General features: G+C 37.8%; 1 protein-coding gene across 8 annotated transcripts in view; it reads right to left on the bottom strand.

Moving 5' to 3' along the window:
* Positions 1-25,542, bottom strand: part of EPB41L2 (erythrocyte membrane protein band 4.1 like 2) — a 113,868-nt gene that overhangs the window by 15,775 nt on the left and 72,551 nt on the right. For 3 of the 8 annotated variants that reach the window (XM_063310012.1, XM_063310038.1, XM_063310021.1), the window contains exons 11-14: positions 13,473-13,645; positions 11,921-12,078; positions 4,796-4,858; positions 2,086-2,232 (exon numbers count right to left, since the gene is read on the bottom strand). In XM_063310012.1, the coding sequence (XP_063166082.1) occupies positions 2,086-2,232; positions 4,796-4,858; positions 11,921-12,078; positions 13,473-13,645 (541 nt within the window). Of the gene's footprint in view, positions 1-2,085; positions 2,233-4,795; positions 4,859-5,042; positions 5,076-11,920; positions 12,079-13,472; positions 13,646-25,542 lie in introns of all 8 variants that reach the window. The other 5 variants (XM_063310056.1, XM_063310064.1, XM_063310072.1 and 2 more) reach the window with 3 other exon arrangements.

The following is a 25,542-nucleotide window of genomic DNA, read 5'->3' as shown; positions in this document are numbered from 1 at the left end:
CTCTCTGTGTGTACATAAGCACACACACAGTCTTTATAGGAATGATAAAATTCAGGAATAAGACTTATCAGTGCTGTTATAGAGCATAAGAAGCTGCACTAGTAACTTTATATAACTGCATATAACATTCATGTGCATAGGGTAAAAGACAAGAAGAAGAAAAGTGTGAATTAGAGGTAGACCTTTTAGCTTGTAAACATTATAGATTTTAGATGAACTAAGTAAATATGTCTGTATATCATGTATTTTAATACTATATAAATTCTAGCCTACATGAATGAAAATGTGTACAAAGGTTACCACTATCATAGTTATCTCATTAAATGGGTACAATTAAATGAACTACTACTACAACAACACCGCTACAATTACATTCACTTTCTGCTCAGTAATTTGGTATATCTATTGGTACTGGATGAAGAAATATAGCACATTACTGAAAAGGAAATCCAGATTCCTGGAAGTTATATAAATAATTTTTGCAAAATTATTCAATCACATATGCTGTGCTAGGCAATAGTGGATGAAAATGCTGTTGAAAATACCCCCTCACCAAAGATAGTTCATTAGGGGCTCTGAATTTGGAGAAAGAACAAGCAGTCTTCAAACTTAAAAGAACTGCCACTATTTAATTGCCTGTTAAAGTTTCAGTTGGAATATCTACTTTGGACATTGCTATTTGGTAGACAAAAAAGACAGAAATTGAACAATTAAGTAGTAACAAAACAGATAACAGAGCCCCAAACACTTGGAAGTATAGAAACAAAGGATAAGGTTCTAGACAGCTTCATTTGCCATTCCTTTGTGCTCTTTTGTCAACCTGTGGATCCTTTAAGTCCATTCTTACTCCACTGAAGGCAGATACCCATTCCTCCTTGTTTACATTCATTGTGGGAATTTTGTATTTTTTTTTTTCCAAATCAAAGAAATGAACAGGGAAGTAGCTTTACAAAGCATCAACACAAGAGGTGGAGGACCTCTCAGAAACATAGGCATTGAAATGTATGGAACTTTTGTACTCAGATCCCACAGTCATTTCATGCATGAATGTCCAGTAAAATGCTGGCACACCATTAAAAAATGAAGTGTCTTATGAACTAGCTAAAAAGCTTGTATGCTGTCTTGCACGAGAAGCTATATGCTACTTTCCCCAAAATACTCAAAATATGAACGTCTAGCAGTCTAGCAATAGGATATCACTTATACTGTATAAATACATTAAACTTATTTTATGTATCTATAATATGACACTAATACAGCTTATAGAAAAATGATGAAAAAGCTCTGAGCCTCCTAATGCATACATATTTTATAATGAAGTTCTGGTCAAATCAAGAGGATAACCCCAGAGTCAGTAATTTCAGGACTGCCATGTTCATACAGATTAAAATTGTGTTAGAAGAGTACTATGAAAAATATGTGGCCCAATATTCAAATTCCATATATCTGTACTCAAATTGGTAGCAATTTCTAACAAGAATCTCTAAATGCCAACTTATTAAGGGGATATATTTATTTGTGAAAGTAGCTTTCTAAGTTGGCGTCCTTATTTTTCTACAAAATTGTTAACTATGACCCCTAATTGAATAGTGAAGATATTGTACTAAAGTTCTATGGACACCTTGAATGCTATTATGTTTCAGGATATTTTTATAATATTATAAATCCCTGATGCTTTGACTACATTGCATCCTTCAGCAATCTTAAACACATTAGTTTGTGAGATGGAGAGAAAATGCTGTAAATGATGCTTCTCTCCTACTTTTTTCTGACAGACTGCTTCCTCTGTCATTTACTGTAAACAGTGAGCAAACAAAGCCACTTAAGAATTTTGAATGAATATGATTAGAACTGCACTACCAAATGTTACTCTAATGAGGTATGATTCTAAAATGGGCAATATCTTCAACTCTGGTTTCCTTACTACTTGTGAACAGAAAGCAAAACATGCACAAAAAGTTAATAAGTATTAGCTGCAAATAAATCTCACATCAGCAGTGAAGAGACAGTCCTATTTTTCTTATGAATATGAAAAAAGTCACATAGTTTACTATGGAATGCTGACAAGGGTCTTTAATGACATACCCCTTGTGCCTGTAGAGTTAGAGGTGTGATACGCCGTTTTTCCCATTCATTGGGGCGTGGCTCAGGAGTAGATTCCATAAAATTGCGCTTGAGTTCACTAATGCTAGCCTGATGCTTCAGTAATTCATCCTGAGTCTTATCCAGCTCCTACCAATGTGTAATGTAAAAAGAGCAGGGTAACATACAACAAACAAAGATAATTTAAAAAAAAAAAACACCATGAAAAGTGCCTAGTATTTGAAAATACAAGAGCAGTTTGCCATTTTAAAAATATTCATCTTTACTTTTTTCAGGAAAACAAATACCTTGTTTTTATTTCCATTAGAATGTTGAAAATCATGCAATGCAAATATTTCAGATAAAATAAACATTTGATGTTGCTGCATTACTAGTATTTTGCAGGCACATTTTAATGCTTTTATGCATTGTGATGCAACATGATGCACACTGACCTAAAAGGGACAGACCGTTAAGTTGATGAGAAGAAATACAGTACTTGGGCAGGGGACTGCCAGGGCCTTTACACTACCTACTGGAATGAAATCCATTCCACAAATATGAGGAACTGATGTACATGTAAGGTTATGAATCCTATTATGCAACAAGTGAATTGTTACAATGAGTCTGCATATTCTAAGGTTTCTTACAAGTACTACCTTGTAATTGTAATTGCCTTTGTTACAGGTATTACAATTAATCAGACTATTTGTTCATTTTTATGTCAGTGAAATATACTAGGAAAGGAGCTGGGAATTAGAGTAACTTGGCTTAACTATCAGAAGAAGAGCCAGAATATGCTCTCACTACAACAGAATCTCTATCAATGAATCTGCATTTATTTGCAGCAATACGTAACGCTATAGAAAAAAAGTAGAACAGTTCATTTGGAGACACTTAGCTGGAAGGACCACAATCTTTCCTTGTCTACCAATGAATTTACTACAAGAAAGCAGCAAATTACAGCTGCCTTTTTTAAATGAAACAAAATATAGCTTAGTGAAAACAGATGACTTTGTCATCCACCTATTGAGCTTTCAGCTGAATTATTTCAGCGTACAAAACTGACTTCTGCAGTTTTTTCTAAATAGTATGTCATTGTTAATGACACATGAAAAGGGAGGGATAAAAACTACTTTGCAATTAATTTGAAGACATCTCAAATATTATTTGTAAAACAAATGAAATAGTAAAGAAGTATGCCATTGGGCTAAATGATTAATTCAATCAAATTGAGAAGCAGAGTTCAGTTCTCCTTATATGTTATCCTTGTGTCCATGAAGCCAAGTGGATACATAGCAGGGGAGAGTGAGAAAACTAATATATTGTATATTCTAAGAAACAAGAAAAAAACAGAATCAGGATTACGCTGGGGAAGGGCATTAAAACAGGAAGTAGAGAAAACAGTTTCCCACAGACTTGGGGAAACAGGATGTTTTGTGCTGCTATTCTTATCAACAAAAGTCTTATTTGACAATATTCAAGCATCACAATGTATGACAATATAAACTGTATAAATAAAAATAATTTCAAGGGACAAGTGAAATTTTAGTGGCAATCTGAATAATGGAGATTAACTGGAATTTATTACAACTTGTATCAATTCAATATTTTTAAAAAATAAGTTTGATTAAAATTAGGCACTTTTCTTGGATTTGTTCAATGCAATGTTATGCAATAATATCTACAATGTTTGGTAAAATTATGCCAAGATATATTAAATTATCAGAAGCTGCCAGAAAGCAACAGAACATATTAGTAAGGTTACTGTAAATCTACAGTTCTATACATCATATATCTATCTACCTATCTCTGAGATATCCTAAATTTAAGATTGGAAATAGCCCCATCTGGATGTTCAACTTTGTTTTTTACTTACAAATTATGCTGTCAAAAGAGTCTAACGCCACAATTTCATCTTCAAAGCACTTGGCAACCAGTACTTCTTGCTATCATAAAAACTAATTTACAGTATGAGAAAATTAAACTTACAATACTTTAGAAAGGATTGCATGTTGCACACAACTTATTTAGGAAGAGAACTCAGAACTTGTGTTCTAACTTTAAAGCAACATTTTCTCAGTCAGGTGTAAGAAGTGGTATAAGGCAATGGGCTAGAAACCAGGAGACTGAGAGTTCTAGTCCCGCCTTAGGCATGAAAGCCGGCTGGGTGACCTTGGGCCAGTCTCTCTCTCTCTCAGCCCAACCCACCTCACAGGGTGGTTGTTGTGGGGAAAACAGGAGGAGGAAGGAGTATTAGGTATGTTCCCCGCCTTGAGTTATTTATAAAAATAATAAAAGGCGGGATAGAAAATAAATAAATAAATAAATAAATAAATAAATAAAATACGCCTTGAGTTATTTATAAACATAATAAAGGTGGGATAGAAAATAAAAATAAAAATAAAGTAAAAATAAAATATACTGAACATTCCAGGTGGAGCCTCTATAATGTGACAGGCATTTCTAAAAAATTCTGTCTTTTAAGTCTTTAACATCTAAACAGGGCTATGTCCCACTTGCCACTGTAAAATGGTTTTAACAGCTGCCAACTTAACTCATTTTATAGAATTACCAAGACAGAACATGCATGTTCAAGTTGAACTTCCCCATGCATTTCATGCATTGTGCCCAAAACAGCCTGCAGGTGATTTCCCATCCATGCAGCCTAGCAGCCCATGAGAACAGAAAGTACTCCTTTGATTATACAGACCTCCAACATTAAATTGCTATGTCTGACATAAATATTTTCCCCATTTACTCTCAAGGAATAAATCTGTAAAATTAAAGCACACACACACACATAAAAGAGAACAGGGGAAAAAAAAAGCCCATGATCATCAAAACAGCCAAAAAGTGCTTAAAAGTTCAATAAATAGGGCTCTGAAATTAAATACAGAAGGGCACCATGCAAACATAAACTACAGAAGCTTCAAACACTGGTAATGGCAGGCAGCAACCTTCTTGTGAATTTTGTCCTCTTCCATCTCCGCCTACGTAGTGGAGTCACCCAGAGATCAGCAAAAAAAGGAGAATTAGGGGAAGCTACTGAAGCAGCACAGAGTCTTTAACTGGAAATACTGTGAACAACTTAGCCTATTTCCAAGTACTGAATGCATTGGCTTCATATATTACTCAATTTATTAAACCACTAGTCATCTACCCATAGCACTCAAGAAATGGCTGAAATGGAAATTCTGTCTCTCTACAGACAGAACTCTCTATTAGTGTATTTTTCTCCATAACTTTAAAGGAGTTTTAAAAACAGAGCATTGTGTAAAAAAACCCAAGTTTTTTAGTTTTGAACTTTCTAAGTGAACTCTCATAATACCAGAATACAGTCTGCTGTCTATGCTCAATAAAATAAAGTGTCTTGACTTTCGGCAGGGACATGGCAGACTGAACAGCTGTGCTCATGGGCTCCGCGGGCAGAACTGACAATGTGGCAGGTTTTTTTGGGCTCAGGCAGGCTTTTCCTGAAGCCCAAGAGCGTTTTACCGGGAAAGGAAAACACCTGGAATTACCCTATTTGTCCTCCAGGACGACAGCTTGCAGCCAAGAGATTGTAAACTGTGTTCGCACTTGACTGGTAAGGGCTGCCAGGAGGCTGGGATGTCACCATTTCCAAGCCATGCTGTAGCCTTAAAGGGACATTAAGACCGGCCACTCCATTTCTAAATCACCCAATTTATTTTTCTTTTAAGGATGTGTACCCTAAGAGAGGCTTTCTACAGCAAACAGAAACAGTTCTCTTGGTGCTTATGGTTATTTTTGTGATTATTTTTTAAAAAGCAGATTTTTAAGCTTTGGATTTTGCTTTCCATCCAACTATTAAGGAGGGTTGACTATGTAATTGCCTCCCTGCTATTATTTTTGTACTAAATTTGAAGATTTTAGCATTTTCCTACATGTTGAATCTACTGTTTTGAACTTTCAGCTTTCTGTTGCTACTTTCCCTGGGGAACTGCCTGTTATCATACTTTCACTTCTGTAAACATGTCTCAGAATTTTTCTATTGTCTCCCACATTCGTTGGTTAAGTACCTAGGGGGCGCCATAATCTACTGCATGAGTCATGGAGGATTTCAATCAGACTGTTTCCTACTTTCACTGAGACTTTAAACAGATGTTTTCTGAGTCCTGCCAAGCTTTTATGCAAGGTATTCAGGACATTGTGGAAAACATGAGGTTTAAAATGTGCCATCTGGTTGGGGATGTCGTGGAAGAAATTGAAAAGCTTAACAATGATAGAAATGTCTCTTCTAATAGCGAGATTGGGGCTTCTGTTGAAATGCTGCATGAAGATCGGATAGTTGAGTTGAAGAAATTAAAGGGACAGATCGAACTGCCAGCCATAAGTGGAACTGAATTGCTGATGGAATGTAATGGAAAAGAAGGGGGTTCTTATGTACGGGAGGCTTTTTGTTAAGAAGTCGGAGTTCTTAAGGGGGCAGTTGGGCTGTCTGATTTCTTTATGAAAAAACGCTCTGTGTGTGTTGTGGGGAAGTGTAAATGCTCTGGTTTATTTTGAAGAATTTTTAAGAATATTTATCTGGATTGCTTCTAGGGCTGGTTTGACTTCATTCATCTCTAACAATTTGGATTAAGATTAACAAGGTATAATAATAAGTGCTTGGTTTTAGGCTTAATATGATTAAGATATTATAATTGTTGTATTATTAATTACAATGGCAGGCAATTTATATGCCTTTTAGTTTGATTTTTATTACAGTAGATAGAAATGTATAGAATAGTAGTAGGAAGGAAATAATTAAATAAATGTTATCTTTGGGGGGAAGTTGACTAGGAAGTTTATACACACACACACAGTGTGTGTGTGTGTGTATACAAAAGCATATATAAATAATTTTTTCTTTTTCTTTTAATATAAGGGGATGGAGCGACTGTATTTAGCGATTTTTATAATGTGCCAATGGAATGATTTATAGAAATAATGTGATTTTGGTTTAATATAGAGTAAGGGATTGATTATGGAAAATTTGTTAAATATCCTTGCTGTTAAAAGTCAGAAATCACCTCTTCTTGTAATTTAAAAAAAATAATTATCTTACGTTTTCATTCTTTTTTAGTTTTTTCTTTTTGTAGTTTTTTGCTTTTTTGTAGTTTTTATCTTTGTCTTAAATCTAATAGATAGATGCAAGATATATATTTATTTGGTCAATGACCAGCAAAATTTAAAAGAAAAAAAAGTACAATCAAGAAATACAATAAACTACAAACTAACAAAATATATCACATAATGATACAGCATTCACTCTGCCATTACTGTATTAATACATTTGTTACCTTATGGGGTGAGCCTAAAACATTAGAAATTATACAATAATAAATTATAAAATGAAAGTAAAAATATATATCCCCTGACAATTTATCAATTAAAATATTTCAAATTTAAAAGTACTTTTTAAAATAGGGAGTTATTTCCTTTTCTGGATTTGTCTTATTTTCATTGCAGCAACACAGAATTTGGCAACTGTACGCGTAATGTAAGGTATTAAATCCTGACGTAGATAGTTCATGTAAAAATTATCTGGATACCCAGGGAGTTTTTCTATTAGGGGCAAAATGTAAATTGACCTGATATCCCTATAAAGTTTACAGTGTAGCAGTACATGTAAAATGGTTTCTACTTCCTCTTCACCGCATGGGGAGATACGCTCAGCTATGGGGACTTTGTTGTATCTGCCTTGGAGTAGTGCAGATGGGAGAATATTGAATCTGGCTTTAAAGAATGCGATCCTCAACTTAGGAAATGTTAAATTTAGGAGATATCTTGCTGGTTCCCATACACCCCTGTTTATCCAAATTCTGTTATGTTGTGGGAGCCTATTAAATTCATTCTGGAACTCCATGTCCTTCATTCTTTGGATGACTATTCGTTTGGCTTGATCATAGCCTAATGATGTTAAGAATAGAGGAGAGAGTCCATACGAAGCCCGCTTATATTCTACCGCCTGCATTAGATCTAATAAAATTCTTATAAAACAAATAAAATAAATTGTCTTTCAGGATTTTCTTTGTTCTATTGAAAAATGTTTAAAATCAACTAAGATCACTCAAGTAACACAGCATAGTTCTCCTAAAGTTGATAAATAGATCTTGGTTCATGTATAATGTTAAGCTATGATTAAGGTTTTGTAATGAACTCCTTGCAGCTCCCCCACCCATCATATACTTCACTGAATTATTTTATCTTTAATTCAAGCTCGGTACGTACAAAATGTTTCAAATTCAAACCACTTCAGCATGATGTAGTTGTCCAGTTTCCAGCATGAAACCGATTGTTGCATTGATTCTGAAAGTGTTTTGAGTGCTGGATACACTTCCAATATGGTTGAAATAGACGATTTGCCTCACATAATTGGGTTTCCTTCTGAATCTGAAACATTTTGCCTATTCCTTGCACAAGCCATATTGTGAATCACTGTTTGCAACTAGTTGGCGGTCCTTTTTAAGAGGGGAAGCACAAACCATTATTCAGTTCTTTAGATGCAGCTGATCTGCATTAACAAGGAGACAAGACATTACTGGAATAGATAAAGAATGTGACTGAAAATACACAAATGCACAATTCACTCATATAATATCAGAGGATGGTTTGGTGTTAAGGATTAAATTATTCCTCCCCTTGCACAGTCAGGAGGAGACATCTGGAAAGTCTTGTCAACCCATAGCTTTTTGTATTGTAAAAATCCAGTAGTTAACCTTATTGATTTAGAGTCTGTCCTGGATAACACAGGAGAGAGAAGATTTAAATCCAAAGAGATGTAGAACAATTATAACCAGAAAGGTTATAAAATCAGAAGGTTTAACATAAAACTTCAATGATATTTTTTAATTTTCTCTGGAAATTACTGATTTTGTATGATCCATGTTGGAGAAGTTGGGGTGGGGCCAATGTAAACAAAGACACCAGGACAGAGGCAGCACAGAAAGCCATGTCCTTCTCACTTATGAAATATTATTCAAACATAATGCCAAATACAACTAAAGACAAGTTGTCTTCAACAGGATTAACATGTTTAACATTTGCCCATATCAAAGAGATGTATATTTATGTGACCTCTGGTAAACTCTGGCTTCAATTCTAATTTTTTCCCCCAAAGTTAAATTCCCCTCCCCAAACCCCAGTAATATTGTTTCACATTCTGATTAACACTGAATTACAGTTCCAACACAGGGCTTTAAATGTACTATATACAGAATTCAGGACCATTCTCCCAGTTCTTTTTCTGGGCCAAGGGTAATATTTGACCTTTGAGTGGCATGCTAGAGGCCACACTCTGAAAAATAAAGGATGGATTCATGATTTTAAAAAATAATGTTGATTTGTTTCATTAACATTTAATTAAATATAAGTGTATTTAATATGTTTGCTCTTCAATATGCTTAATAAGTTCTAACAACATTTGGAAAACTCTAGAAGCCACAGCTAAACCTTCCAAAGGTCACAGGCAGCTTTGCTATGGCATGACAAAAAGAAAATCAGAATTAGCTGCTGAATTACTGAGTTGTTGCCACTGTTGAACAATTCACCAAACTGGTTTTAAAAATGATTTATGGACAAAAGAGAGTTTCACAGAACTTGCTTTAAAGTATGTTTGTATCAGCAAACCCCAACTAAGACTGTGTTCAGGTCTGTGGTTTATTATTAGCGAAAATAAACATTTCCAGTCTCCTCCTCACAGCTACACTGGAGGAAGGGATAACATACAAACTTGCATTGTATAAAGCCTTATTCTAATCATAATACACAACTGCTTATTGTTACATCTGAACAAAGCCTTTTGAGTATTTGTCAAAACTAGACAGCAGTATCTAAAAGAAAGTGGCAGAAATATCTAAAAGAAGGGGGAGAGAACATATATTAAAGGAAACGAGTTAAAATATTTCTCAAATAACTAAGGAATGCTAAATAATTTACAGAATACTGTGTCTAAAGGCCAGCTGCTTGCTTGGCAGGTTGTATGTTTCACTTCTGGGAATGCTTTGACCTAGTCTGTTTTGGAAGAGACATTCTGTAAGAATAGCACCTCCGTACATAAGTTTGTATGGACTTGATTGCTATAAGCATGAAGCAAAGGTAAAACGAAAGGGTTTTATCTATTTCAGTGGTGTGCAATCTGAGACCCTCCAGTACTCTAAGATTGCACTTCTGAAAACGGATGGTCAGTTTTTGGCAGTGCAATTTTTCACTTGATTTGGGATATTCTTAACATACTAGAAAATATTTTAATGTAGCTTGTGTTCTAAAACTTCTCTTTAAGAATAGTATCAAGTAGATCATACTATATATCTACTTTTTAATTCATATAGAATTAATATAGACAGTTATACATCAATAGATGACATTAAACAAACAGCCACATTGGCCTCATTCTGGAAGTATGAATTACCTCTAAATATGTGCAAGCAAATCTGCATACAAAAGACAGTTAGGCAACAGAGTTACACACCTTCTCTTCCTTTGCTTTGTCTGTTAGAGTAGTGCCATTAAAGACACTCAGAGAAGTTGCTTTAGGCTCCATGTTGCAATGTAACAAAAGGACAGGAAGGGACAATGTGAGTGAAAGAGGAACTGGTCAGAAAGTAGGTAGAAACAGCACAAATAATGAGGAATGAATGAATGAACCAATGAATGAAGGAGAAGAAAGACATTTCTGAAGACCAACTGGGAGGAAGGAGATGCAAACCTCTGGAAACGTAGGGAATCCAACCCAGCTATCCATATCAAGCCATGAAGGGAAACTAAAGAAAACCATTTTCTCAAACTAAATAGAAAACTAGACATAGCATCTTCATTTTCAGTAATTTTATCGGTTTCTCTGTCTATTGCAAGAGGAAGAAAATGATCTTTCACCATTCCATGGATTACAAGCTACTAGTTGGTGAATGATTTATCTTCATTTCTGTTACATTCTGGCTTTTCAGCCAAAGAACTATGGTTCATGCTCTCTATACAGATTTACTAAGGTTATATGCTCTAAAATACCTAAAAGCATGTCCATTTCATGAATATCAAGTAAGTTTGAGGAATGGGATGACAAGGAATGAATGAATGAAAGGTGAAAACTGATAAATAAATGTATAAATACAGACTGAAGATGGGGGTGAGGAGAAGCAAAATGGGAGGAGTATGGTGGTAGAGAAAGTCTAATCACAGATATAGATATGACCATAATATAAATGTATATTTATAGGCAGAAGGAAAGCATGGAGGAGGGGGAGAGAGAAATCTGTTAGTGAGAATTTTTACTCAAAAGTAGGATAAGTAGTACCATTAGATTATGGATGTATAAACATTTATAAGCCCCATTTGTTATCTAATTACGTAAACAACATACAATCCAAACATTTGGATTATACCGTCTCAACCAGCTTTTTGTTGTCTGTAAAGAGTAGTGTAAACGGAAACAGACAGACATTCAAAGCTTTAGCAGAAGGGGAGAAAGCAGCACAAGGTCACGTAAAGCTTCTAATTATAGATCTCAAGAAATGTCCAGTTTTTAAAATTCAGTCTTACAAAGCAGTTAAATATTTAGAAATGTGAATGTTTAATTGTTAAAGTACAAACATCCACTATCTCAACAGTTACTCAATGGTTTAGCATCCTAAGAGATAGATCATAATCTGATCTCAAAGTGTTATGCCAGTCAGTGCACCAGTCCACATCTTCTCCAATGTAGACAGGTAATACAGTCATAAAAACAGCCACAGAATTTGAAGCTACAGTATATCTCCACTATATAAGCACTCTAGTTTAATATTTTTCCAGAACCTATTATTTCTACAAAATTGACTGTCTTCAACAATCATACCTTTCCATCTTCTAATTGTGGCATTTTAGCAATGCCTCCATCCACATCTCTGCCTTCCTCATCTTTTAACTTGAGGTGTCCGGCTGCTTCAAGGGTCTTCTCACCAGCAACAACAGGAAAGTCTTTTAGCAGGCTGTGGTCTACAATACCTACTGGAGCTACAAAAATATATTTAAACCCCTATTAGTTTTCAGATAAATTCTAACTTGTTTCCTTTAAAAACAAACAAACAAACATTCCATCAGGATAAATGGGTACATCAGGGTTTTCACCCTGTGGATTTAGAGCCCCTGGGAGTTAAGAGCAACTGTAGGGGGTCATATTTTTTTATAAACCTGATTAGTCTTGCATGGAAGCACTGGGAGCACTGCCACTCTGGGCTTTGCTCTTCATTTTGCCTGTGCAAGCCTGAACAAGGCAGCTGCTGTCCTACAAAACTGATATAGATTATGATATAGAAATTAAAATTTAATTACAAAAAGCAGTATGCTTCTTTCTTGCCCAACATTAACACCAATGAAATAATTAGTTCTGTGGCTTGCAGATGTTTCATTACCCAACTAGGTAACATCATCAGTGCACTGTTGATGTTACCTAGTCAGGTAATGAAATATGTGCAAGCAAACAACCAGGATCAGAGAGCACCAGGGACTCCACAATTCAACCCTGAGCTACAATTATTTGCTTCTATTGGATAATTAGTTTTATTCATGCGGGATGGAGTTTATCATTTTAGGGGAGTATGAAACCACATAGTTTGAGGATATATGACATGTCAATGAAGTTTTGCAAAGGGGGGAATAAAACACAGTAAGACAGATAGAATTACATTAATAAAATGTTTGAATTTGTCTATAAGTAAATGTTACATTACAACAAATATTACTAGATACATTTTATAGATGTATAATGCAAATATAAACCACCATGCTTTATGACTATTAGGACTATTAGTGGCAATGTTTATAACTGTCCTGTTTTTGCATATTTGTGCATGCATAAGGGTGAAAACTGCTCTACAGATTAATAACACAGAGGGCCAGGCAAACATCACCTTCACCTAAGCTTCTGATTTACTGCCAAATGCACTAGTCCATGCCTAATGGCTCCTCACTCAAATGGCAGCTTGTAAACTACTTGTCTGTGGTAAGTTTGGTTAACCGTATTGTCCATACATAGGATACAGATCACTTAACCCAGGCTATATTCTCCAATTAGTTTTGAATTGGTCTATCCTCCTTGTATTTGGATGAGACACTTAACCATAAACAAACCAAGGACAAGTGGTTTGATAGCCACATTGTTTTGAAAGAGGAGCCAGTGGCAACTTCTATGGAACAGTTTCTTCAGTATGTTTTTTTTAAACCAATCCAATCCATTATACTGAAAAAAAATAGCATGTCCATCTTAAAGAACAGGTTTGGCAGGATTTGTGAAAAATATACTAACTACATGAAAGCTAAAAGACAAACAGGGTTACCATCATACCAATATGTAAGATTCTTTTACAGGTAATAAATAAGGAAATCACTGGTTTCTGTCCAATTCTTACCACCATCAAGACTCCTGGAAATTCGTTTGCTTGACGTCCGTTCAAAGTATGGGGCAGGTCTGTCTATGAGATTGCTAGCCTGCCGGGTCTGTGCTTGGGTGCGTCCACTGTAACGGAACTTGGAACCCAGGGTCAGAAATTTGGCTTTTGGAGGCTGTTCTGGTGATACAAGTCTACAACCACAAAAAGTGAACAAGGTCACTTCCAGACTATAACATGGTAGTCACCAAACGTTGTACCTCTTTTATATATCATACCAACTGATTTCTAGAAATTATAAACCAGAGTCTATACATTTCTGAATATAGCTTCTTAATATTCCCTTTCTGCATATGTAACAATGGCAATCTTCATACTTCAGAGGATAGACAGTGTTCAAAGTGTTCCTCCTCTACCACACTCCTTATTTGCTTATATACAATTTCTTGTTGTTACAGGAAGAATGTTAGGACTTAAATACAAGGCTATTTTAGTATTACAGAGAAAATTTCTAGAAGGACTTGATTCAAATGTATAAAAGGTAATCAAGTGAAGAATGAAAATAAAGGTGCTAACTCTAACCCTAACCTTTGTGAGGGAAGTTGACACTTACTCCCAGGCTAAGCAACTCACATTAATGACAGTTGGAACTGCTACATTCTTTTGCCTACCAGCTCCTTAGAAACAAACCATGAATATATATCATTTGTTGGCAGTCATAATATGAATTTCTATTTATTTCAAAGACACCTGCATAAAATCTCTGTGTGATTTCAACTGAAATGAATGCCAGTAACAAAACAGAGTATTTTTGTTCCACCCTCCTCTCTCACACAGAGATTGATTTTGCTTATCTGTTGGTATCTAAGGAGCACATGAATGTGAAAATTGTTATTGTCGTAATTATTATAACTTACATGCTGCTCCATATCAGAACATTCTGAGCATGTTATAATATTAATACAATAAAATAAAAAAACAATAATAAATACAATAATAATTAAACTAATGGGCCAACATTTGGGGGCAGCATGATCTTACTAGTCCCAAAATGCATTTCTGAAGAATCATGTTATGGCACTCCATTAATGTAATAAGGATGGGGTGGTCCAGATATCTTGGGAGTAAGCTGTTTCAAAGGAAGAGGGTCATCACTGAGTATACTTGAGCCTGGGCTCCCTGGAGATGCATTCCCTCCACAGTAGGACTCTCAAGAAGCCCACACTCCCTCCTTGCAGTAGATGGCCAGATTCAACTCAGAGAAGGCAGCCACAGAGGTAGCCCAGCCCTGAACCATATAAAGATTTAAAGGTGACAACCAGCACCCTAACTGGCAGCCAGAGCAAATCCTGTGATGATGATGTTATATGGGTGAACCTCAGAACTGCCATAATTGCACCATCTGAAACTTCAAGGATGATCTTCAAAGGTAATCCCATGAAAGCGCATTGCAATAATCCTGCTGTGAAGACACAAGGCCATGCGTGACGCTGTGTAAAGCCTCTTGATCCAAAAAAGGCCACAACTGGCACACAATATAATTGTGTAAAGCCTTTCTGGCCATTGTCTCCATCTATTGTTCAAGTGGGAGCAAAGAGTCCAGGAGGATCCCTGTATTTCAGGACAGCTTCATTGAGAGGAGTACTACCCCATCAGAGTCAAAGATAGACTATCAATGAACTTCTAAATCCATAGCCACTCTATTTTTGTGGGATTCAGTCTACACTTCCCATCCAGACCCTATCAGCCACCCTCCCTTGAGAGTAGATTTATATAGTACTTGGAAATCATCATCAGATTGATGATACCACATTCAATAACAGAAAATTATCTCTTCCACTGGCTTCATGGAAATTTAAATAGTAGGGGGAAGAGGATCAAACTGCTGTTTATTGCTGATTAATATTTGTAACGGCATTGGTCACGCTTTTGGATGACCTCTAGCGTGAGTGGCATGGGGGTAGTGCATCCATTCTTGCTCTTCTTGACCTCTCTGCATCTTTCAATACCACTGACCATGGCATCCTTCTGGACTGGCTATGGGGATTGTGGGTGGACGGCACTGTATTATGCTGGTTCTCCTTCCTCCAGGGCCAGTTCCATTCGGTTTGGTTTGGGAGTGAGAAGTCCTGCCCTTGGCCCATGCTTTGCGGGATCCCACAGGGTTCGGTGCTTTGTCCGTTCCTGTTTAACATCTACATGAAGCTGCTGGGAGAGGTCATCCATCACCGTGGGGTGAGGTATCATCAGTATGTTGATGATACTCAGTTGTATAACTCTGCCCCTGGTAAATTAAGTGATGCTGTTGCTGTCCTTTCTTAGTGTTTGGAGGCTGCGGGGGTTTGGATGGGGAACAACAGGCTTCAGCTTAACCCTAGCAAGGCTGAGTGGCTTTGGGTTTTGGGGCCTTCGGGTTCTGGGGACTTACCATCTTTGGAGCTGATGTGTTGCACTACCCCAGACAATTTGGGGATCCTTCTGAACTCAGGATTCCTGCTTGAAGAGCAGGTGGCAGTCATGGCCAGGAGGACCTTTGCGTAGCTTCGTGTTATGCACCAGTTGCACCTGTTCCTGGACTGGGAGGCTCTACTCTCAGTCACTGAGGCCCTGGTCACCTCCCAAATGGATTACTGTAACACACTGTACATGGGGCTGCCCTAGAAGAGCATCCAGAAGTTTCAGTTGGTGCAAAATGCAGTGGCAGAGAATATATGCTCCTTGTTCAGTGCTTATTAAACCTCTGCTCCACAAACTGCATTGTCTGCTTTCAGGTTCAATTCAAGGTGCTGGTAATAACTTATAAAGCCGTACATGGCCTGGATCTGGGCTGAGGGACTGCCTCTCCCTGGTTACATCTACCCATCCCATCAGGTCCAGCAAAAAGGGCATGTTAATGGGCCTCATCAGTTAAGGAGTGTCATCTGACAGGACTCAGGAGGAGAGCCTTTTCTGCCACATTGCCCATCTTTTGGAATGTCACCCCCTTGGAGGTTAGATTGGCCCCAACTCTGGTTGCCTTTCAAAAGGCTCTAAAAACATGGTTGTGTCAATGGGCCTGGGGATCCGGTTATGGTTTGGAGCCTGCTAGATGGTTATACCGATTAATCCATGACTTGTACTTGCCCACTTTTTTGTTTTTTGTTTTTAATTAGGTTTTTTATTTGATTTTAAGGGTTGTTAGGTTTTCACTGTTTTCCTGTATTTTGTCTATTGGTTGTGTTCTTCAGTTGTTTTTAACTATGTGAGCCACCCAGAGTCATAAATGTGAGATGGGTGGCTATACAAATTAAATAAATGAATGAACAAATGAATGAATGGATGAATAAATGAATAAATGAATAAATAAAATTTTGTTTTGTTGCTGCTGTTTTAAGTCACCCACATTATTCAAGGTGGGCAGGAATACAAATTCTATAAATAAATGACCCATTAGTACCCCATAACACAGTGGCTGAGAATGCAATCTCTTTCCACCTACCCCCAACGAGAACCAGACACTCAGGAAGGAGGATAGTCAGCTAAGACCAGTGCCCCCCCCCTTCCAACCCTTGCTACTGGTCCAAAAAGTCAACATGATCCATGGAATGAAAGGCTATTAAGAGGTCCAGGGGGACCAGGATAATTGTACTTCCTCTTTCCTCGTTCTGCCAAATATCAACAAGAACAACCAATACTGTTTTGGTTCTCCACCCAAGCCTGAATCCTAACTAAATAAAATCCAAACAATCTATTTCATCCAGGGCTCTCTGAAGTTGTAGTCCAAGTACCCAGTCAACAGTTGCCTAAAATAGCTGGATTGGGTGATGATTACTTAAGGAGGGCATGTTACCATCACTTCTTTCAAGATGGAAGGCATTTACCACTGTCTACATCCAGTTCTTAGCAGTTCCCTGGCTGCTTTCACCAACCAGGTAGGGCAAATATCTAATCCACAGGTGGCAAAGCTAACAACACAGATTACCTTGTCTTATTTTCTTAGCATTCATAGGCTGAAAGCAATCCCAGATAACTCCACAAATAAGCCTTCTGTTATCTCAGCTGGATTTGCCCAGCTGGTGTCCAATTCCAAGTGAATATGAGTGATTTTATGTTCCAAATGCCTAGTGAATTCATTACAATAGCCTAGTAGACCATTTTCCAGCTTGCTTTTCTCTTACAGGGACTATGAATTTATTATTCTTAAATCAGGATTTGAATTTCTTAGGGTTATCTGCATAGTGACATCTGTTGTAATAGATAATATAAAATAGCAGGAACAGCACAATTGGGCACTTTTAGAAACATGCTTTTTTCCTGTTCAGAGCTAGGATGAAAGCTGCTCAGGTGTTTGGCTATATAAGATATTGTGAAAATGTCACAATTTTTTAAAAAAAAATGTTTTTACATTTATCGTCTGCTCACTCACATGTTCAAAGTACAGTATGCAAGTTTCTGCTTGCTAATTACTGCCTCATGGAAAGTCATTCTTTATATCATCCAGGACCAAACAAGTTTAATTCAGGGGTATGAAACCTGAAATCTTCAGATGCTGCTAAAATACAACTCTCAGCAGCCCCAGCCAGCCAAAGATGTGGTATGCTGGAAGTTGTAATTCAACAGCAACTAGAAAACTAATATGTTGTAGCAATAAGACTCCTGTTATGAACATTTCTTTATATATTGTCTGGAGAGCAGTTTCTAGGGGTAGATTGCGAACTAGTGTCACTAAGCTTACTCCTCATATTAATTATCTTCATAGAAAAACATTGTTTAGACACAGAGTAGAACTGATATGCAGATTTCTCAGAGTCATAATCCTTAGCATTGGTCAGTCACTAGATTGAATACAGATAAACCTCGCTTACCAACTGCCTTGTTCAGTGACTGTGCAAAGTTACAACAGTGCTGAAAAAATAACTTCATGACCAATGCATGCATTTACAACCGTTGCAGCATCCCTCATTCATGTGATCCTGTGCATGACCTGTTTGCTTTTTTCCCCTCTTGCAGAGCAGAGAGATTGGAGAGGAAGGGATTACAAGAGAGAAAGCAGGCACATAATGGGCAATACACATCAAAAGTAATGCACTGGTGCTGGCAGCCATGAGCATGCTACTATTCCCCATTGTGTGCCTGCTTACTCTCTTGTAATCCTTCCTCTCCAAATCTCTCTGCTCTGTGAGAGGGTGGGGAGAAAAAACAAGCAATTTCTATAGGCCATCTCTCCTATGCCTGACCGGTTTCCCCTCCTTGAAGAGTGGAGAGATTGGAGAGGAAGGGATTACAAGAGAGTAAGCAGGCACATAATGGGCAATACACCAAGCTGTTTGTGTAGTGCGCTCTTGGCTGCCGGCAGCAGTGCATTGCTTTCAATGTGTATTCCCCACTGTGTGCCTGCTTTCTCTCTTGTAATCTCTTCCTCTCCAATGAATGTAAATGCAAACATTAATTCCCTTCTTGCTAATTATCCCAGTGCTAGGGTGAGCATTCCAAAGGGTGGAGGAATGGTTAGGACAAAACAAAAGCTGAAGGTGTGAAATTGATTAGTTTTGTCAGTTTTGAGCTGGCTATCCCAGCACCACTGAGGTGACCATTCCAAAAGGTGGGGGAGTGGGGAAAAGGAAAGCACAGTCATAGTGACATGATTTCCCACTTAGCAACCACTTTGCTTAGCGATGGAGTTGTCGGTTTCAATTGTGGTCACTAAATGAGGACTACCTGTCACACTAAAGACTAATCCAACATCTTTTATACTGTTAAAAATGTGGATCTGGGCACAAAATGGGCAATTTGGAAAAAATATTTGCAATCTCGTAAGAACATCTGTGCAATCCAGAATTCAAGTAATATGGAAGTATAGTACAGCAGATATAAAAATTGCCTGATAAAAAACAAAAAGTGAAATAAATGATTTATTAGATCCATTAAAGCCTGATCAAGAGCATCAATTTCTCCTCCATACCAAGGCATTCCTTGCAGGGCTTTGCTTTTTTCCAATAAAAGATTACCAATGTTTCCAAATGGAAGAAAATCATTCTAGAACAATTAAAATGGTGATGCCAGAAGATATTAACACATGATAATAAATTTCCTGCATTTTGTGTACTTCATTTTCTTTTTTCATATTGTTAGGTTTTTTTCTATCTTCCACCTCTACTAAAGTTTTGTTTGATTTCTGGATTATTCTTGTATAAAGTTTGAATATAAAGTCTTTAGCATTAATGCTCTCAAGTTCCCAGTATTTTCTGCTACCATGAGTAGGGTTTTAAATATAACAGAATGAGACTCTAATCAACAAAATACAAAATGCAGGTATCGTGTTCTGTCTGCACACACCTGTGAGTTACAATCACACAGCACCATTCAATTCTCCTCCCACGTGAAAAGATTTTCAGGAATTAATGAAAACAGAGCCCCATATGCTGGGCAGTTTGATATGGATACACATGCTCTTCAGATAACCTTGTCTTAAACCACTTAAGGTTTTAAAGGCTAAAACTAGCTCCTTAAATTAGAATGAAAACAATCTAACTCCTGTAGAACAGATGTAGCAAATAGGCTTAACATGATGAAAGCACTTAGCTCCTACAAACATATGTGTTGCATTTTGTACTTAGAAGTTCTTGATCATATATAAGGGCAGTCCTCCACAAAGAGAATAATCTAATCCAAATGATTTAAATTGCAAGCAGGCTATCTGGTGTCTATGTGAAAAATTTTAATTATGAATTAAAAATAAAAGGATTTTGGACAAATTAGTATTTTGAAGTTAGAAAACCAGAAGCAGGTAAAAATGAATTCCTAGTAGAAGGAAAAAGAAGCCTGGTATAAATCCAGTCCTTGGGTCCACTAGCTGACCCTGAAGCAATCACTGGAAAGAAAAAGTAGATGTGTTTTGCAGCTCAAAAAGCCAATGAACAGTGGTGGCATTTTCTGTCTGTAGGGCAAACTGGAAAAATAAGGCCTGTTGTTTTCACTCAAACTTCTTTCTGTGCTGGGTTCCCCTCTAACAAAATTAATATTCTATGTTACCATTGGCAAGTTATTATAGCCTACAGTTTTATCAAAGGAGTCAAAGAGAACAAAGAGAATCAACCATACTGAAGGCAAAAAATCTCGAATAACATGTGGCTACAGATGGAGGGGGGAGTATTAGGATTCAAAACAAAATTCTATTTTCACCAGAACACTTTCATTCTATTGATTGACTCAATGAGCTGTCTACTTAATACCTGCAGTCTATTTCTGGGCTACCTGTGGGGAATGGCAGACTGAGTGGTACTACTTTTTTAAGCAGCACCAATGGCGCAGCATTCTCTGGGTCCCTGCAGCCTGGAGAATTCTCTGGGTAAGGAGAATCCAGGAAATCATCCCTTTTGTTCTCTGGACAGCATTTTCTTGCGGTGGGGGGGGGGGGTCACAGAACCGAGTCCCTGCGATCAATCAGTGATTGAGAATGCTGGGAGGTGCAGATGTCATCAAGTTCAGGGCTGCACTAAAGCAGTAAAATAGACACTAAATCTTGCCACCCCATTTCTAAAACACCAAGGGTTTTTGTTGGTGGTGGTATTGTTTATTTGTTACCAAAGAGAGGCCTTTTGCAACAAAGAAATGTGAAGCTCTTGGTGATTTTCATTATTTTTGGAATTCACTAATTTGGAAAGTTGGCCTTTTTAATATTTAAATTCTAATATTGGGATTTAAAGATTTTTGCTGTTTTGTTGCCATTTTCTTAGTGTTTTGAGGATTATAAAAGATTTATCTACTTCGTTGAATCTGAGGAGTTAAATTTTGACCTATATGCCTATGCTTTCCTGTGAGAACGGCTTTTGTTGACATCTTTCTTCTCCTGATAATGCACTGTGGAGAGACATGGAAGAAATGAAAGCGATCTCTGAAGAACTCTGTCTTGACCTCACCCAAACCCTGGATCGTTTCTTAGAACTTGTGGAGTCTAAAGCCTACCAACAACTTGAAAAAGAAGACAAGAGTGAAAACTACTTTGAGGGTAGTGCTCCTTCTTTAAAGGAGAAAATGAGGATTAACGTTTCCAAGTCAAAAAGTGAAGGGAGAAAAATTGGACTGTGGAGAGTTAACTTTAATTCTGAAGAAAGAAGAGTTTCGGCCCCAAAGGGAGAGGGTTGATTGGCTGTGTTCCTGTGTTCCCAAAAAATCGGGATCAAGAATCAAGGTTGGCTGCTTAATTTGAGACTTGTAAGGGGAAAGCTTTGTCTGAAATATTGATATATGTAAATGCCTTAGTCTATTTTCAAGTCAAGTAATTGTTTAAATATGTTTATCAGGATGGTCTCTTAAAGGTTTAGACTGATGTTTTTGTTTTGGGGATAATGATTTTGTTGTTTATTCGTTTAGTCGCTTCCGACTCTTCGTGACTTCATGGACCAGCCCACGCCAGAGCTTCCTGTCGGTCCTCAACACCCCCAGCTCCCCCAGGGATGAGTCCGTCACCTCTAGAATATCATCCATCCACCTTGCCCTTGGTCGGCCCCTCTTCCTTTTGCCCTCCACTCTCCCTAGCATCAGCATCTTCTCCAGGGTGTCCTGCCTTCTCATTATGTGGCCAAAGTATTTCAGTTTTGCCTTTAATATCATTCCCTCAAGTGAGCAGTCTGGCTTTATTTCCTGGAGGATGGACTGGTTTGATCTTCTTGCAGTCCAAGGCACTCTCAGAATTTTCCTCCAACACCACAGTTCAAAAGCATCGATCTTCCTTCGCTCAGCCTTCCTTATGGTCCAGCTCTCGCAGCCATATGTTACTACGGGGAACACCATTGCTTTAACTATGTGGGCCTTTGTTGTCAGTGTGATGTCTCTGCTCTTCACTATTTATTGAGATTTGTCATTGCTCTTCTCCCAAGGATTAAGCATCTTCTGATTTCCTGACTGCAGTCAGCATCTGCAGTAAACTTCGCACCTAGAAATACAAAGTCTTTCACTGCTTCTACATTTACTCCCTCTATTTGCCAGTTATCAATCAAGCTGATTGCCATAATCTTGGTTTTTTTGAGGTTTGGCTGCAAGCCAGCTTTTGCACTTTCTTCTTTCACTTTCATCATAAGGCTCCTCAATTCCTCTTCGCTTTCAGCCATCAAAGTGGTATCATCTGCATATCTGAGATTGTTAATGTTTCTTCCAGAGATTTTAACTCCAGCCTTGGATTCCTCAAGCCCAGCTTGTCGCATTATGTGTTCTGCGTACAAGTTGAATAGGTAGGGTGAGAGTATACAGCCCTGCCGTACTCCTTTCCCAATCGTAAACCAGTCCGTTGTTCCGTGGTCTGTTCTTACTGTTGCTACTTGGTCGTTATACAGATTCTTCAGGAGGCAGACAAGATGACTTGGTATCCCCATACCACTAAGAACTTGCCACAATTTGTTATGGTCCACACAGTCAAAGGCTTTAGAATAGTCAATAAAACAGAAATAGATGTTTTTCTGAAACTCCCTGGCTTTTTCCATTATCCAGCAGATATTGGCAATTTGGTCCCTAGTTCCTCTGCCTTTTCTGTACCCAGCTTGTACATCTGGCAATTCTCGCTCCATGAATTGCTGAAGTCTACCTTGCAGGATCTTGAGCAATACCTTACTGGCATGTGAAATGAGTGCCACTGTTCGATAGTTTGAACATTCTTTAGTGTTTCCCTTTTTTGGTATGGGGATATAAGTTGATTTTTTTCCAATCTGACGGCCATTCTTGTGTTTTCCAAATTTGCTGGCATATAGCATGCATTACCTTGACAGCATCACCTTGCAAGATTTTGAACAGTTCAGCTGGGATGCCATTGTCTCCTGCTGCCTTGTTATTAGCAATGCTTCTTAAGGCCCATTCAACCTCACTCTTCAGGATGTCTGGCTCTAGCAAACTGACCACACTGTCAAAGCTATCCCTGATATTGTTATCCTTCCTATACAGGTCTTCCATATATTCTTGCCACCTTTTCTTGACCTCTTCTTCTGTTAGGTCCTTGCCATCTTTGTTTTTGGTCATACCCATTTTTGCCTGGAATTTACCTCCAATGTTTCTTATTTTCTGGAAGAGGTCTCTTGTCCTTCCTATTCTATTGTCTTCTTCCACTTCCACGCATTGCTTGTTTAAAAATAATTCCTCATCTCTTCTGGCTAACCTCTGGAATTTTGCATTTAATTGGGCATATCTCCCCCTATCACTGTTGCCTTTTGCTTTCCTTCTTTCTTGGGCTACTTCTAGTGTCTCAGCAGACAGCCATTTTGCCTTCTTGGTTTTCTCTTTCTTTGGGATGTATTTTGTTGCCGCCTCCTGAACAATGTTGCGAACTTCTGTCCATAGTTCTTCTGGGACCCTATCTACTAAGTCCAGTTCCTTAAATCGATTCTTCACCTCCACTGCATCTTCCTTAGGAATATTAGTGAGCTCATATCTAGCTGATCTGTGGGTCTTCCCTAATCTCTTGAGTCTGATCCTAAATTGTGCAAGAAGAAGTTCGTGATCTGAACTACAGTCAGCTCCAGGTCTTGTTTTTACCGACTGTATAGATGTCCACCACCTTTGGCTGCAAAGGATGTAGTCAATCTGATTTCGGTGTTGTCCATCTGGTGAAGTCCATGTATAAAGCCATCTCTTAGGTTGTTGGAAGAGAGTGTTTGTTATGCAGAGTGAGTTGTCTTGGCAAAATTCTATCAGCCTATGTCCTGCTTCATTTTGTTCTCCCAGGCCATGCTTACCTGTAATTCCAGGTGTCATTTGACTGCCCACCTTAGCATTCCAGTCTCCCGTGATGAAAATAACATCTCTTTTAGGCGTGTTGTCCAGTAGGTGCTGCAGATCCTCATAGAACTGCTCTACTTCAGCTTCTTCAGCATCTGTGGTTGGGGCGTATATTTGGATCACTGTGATGTTAGATGGCTTGCCCTGAATTCGAATTGAGATCATTCTATCGTTTTTTGGATTGTATCCAAGCACTGCTTTAGCCACTTTACTATTAATTATGAAGGCTACTCCCTTTCTTCTGTGGTTCTCTTGTCCACAGTAGTAGATCTGGTGGTCATTTGATGTGAAGTGGCCCATTCCAGTCCATTTCAGTTCACTGACGCCCAAAATGTCGATCTTTAATCTTGACATCTCACCAATAACCACATCCAATTTGCCCTGGCTCATAGATCTTACATTCCAGGTTCCAATGGTGTGTTGATCCGTAGAACATTGGATTCGCCGTTCACCGCCACTACCATCGGCCGCGAGCCGTCCTTTCGGCTTTGAGCTAGCTGCGTCATCACGTCTGGGGCTAGTTGAACTCATCCTCTGTTCCTCCCCAGTAGCGTTTTGACCATCTTCCGACCTGGGGGTCTCATCTTCCGATGGTATACCGACATATCTCTGGTTGTACTGATCCATTTAGTTTTCACGGCAAGAATACTGGGGTGGGTTGCCATTACCTTCCCCAGGGATCGCATTTAGTCTGACCTCTCTGTCATGACCTTCCCGTCTTGGGTTGCCCTTCACAGTTTAGCTCATGGCATCATTGAGGTGCTCAAGCTCCAGCACCACGACAAGGTAACAATCCTTTGCTGAAGATAACAATCCTTTGCTGAAGATAATGATTTTACCTTGGGTAAAAGGACATTAACCAAATGTAGATAATTTATTTTTTGTTTTAGGAGTAAAATTTTAGTGAAGTAGGATAATATTTGAGTATTTGCTTATTAGATGAGTAATTATGTTAGAAAAGGTTTTTTATTTTTTTAAGGGGGAGAGAGTTTGTTTTAGAGAAGAATGTTATATAGGGATGGAAACGCTTTATAGAAATGTTTATCTTAGTTTAAATTAGAATAAGAGATTGATAATGAGTTTCATATGTATTTGTTGTAGAAAGTCAGAAGCCACCATATAATATTTTTGCACTTTTTTAGTTGTTTTTTCTTGTAGTATTCTTTGTTTCATTCTTCTTAATTTTTATGTATTTTATGCATATGTTGAAAAAATTAATAAAGCTTTATAAAAAAAAATACCTGCTGTCTATTTCTACTAGTCTACAGATGCCACAGGTACCTATCAATAAACATTTTGCAGACATAATAACCATGACTGAACATACTATATCATATTACAGATTACT

This window comes from Candoia aspera, chromosome 1 (assembly GCF_035149785.1).
Source record: "Candoia aspera isolate rCanAsp1 chromosome 1, rCanAsp1.hap2, whole genome shotgun sequence".
NCBI classification, from domain to species: Eukaryota; Metazoa; Chordata; class Lepidosauria; order Squamata; family Boidae; genus Candoia; species Candoia aspera.
Note: the sequence above shows the minus strand (reverse complement) of the source record. Positions and strands in the feature narration are given on the sequence as shown.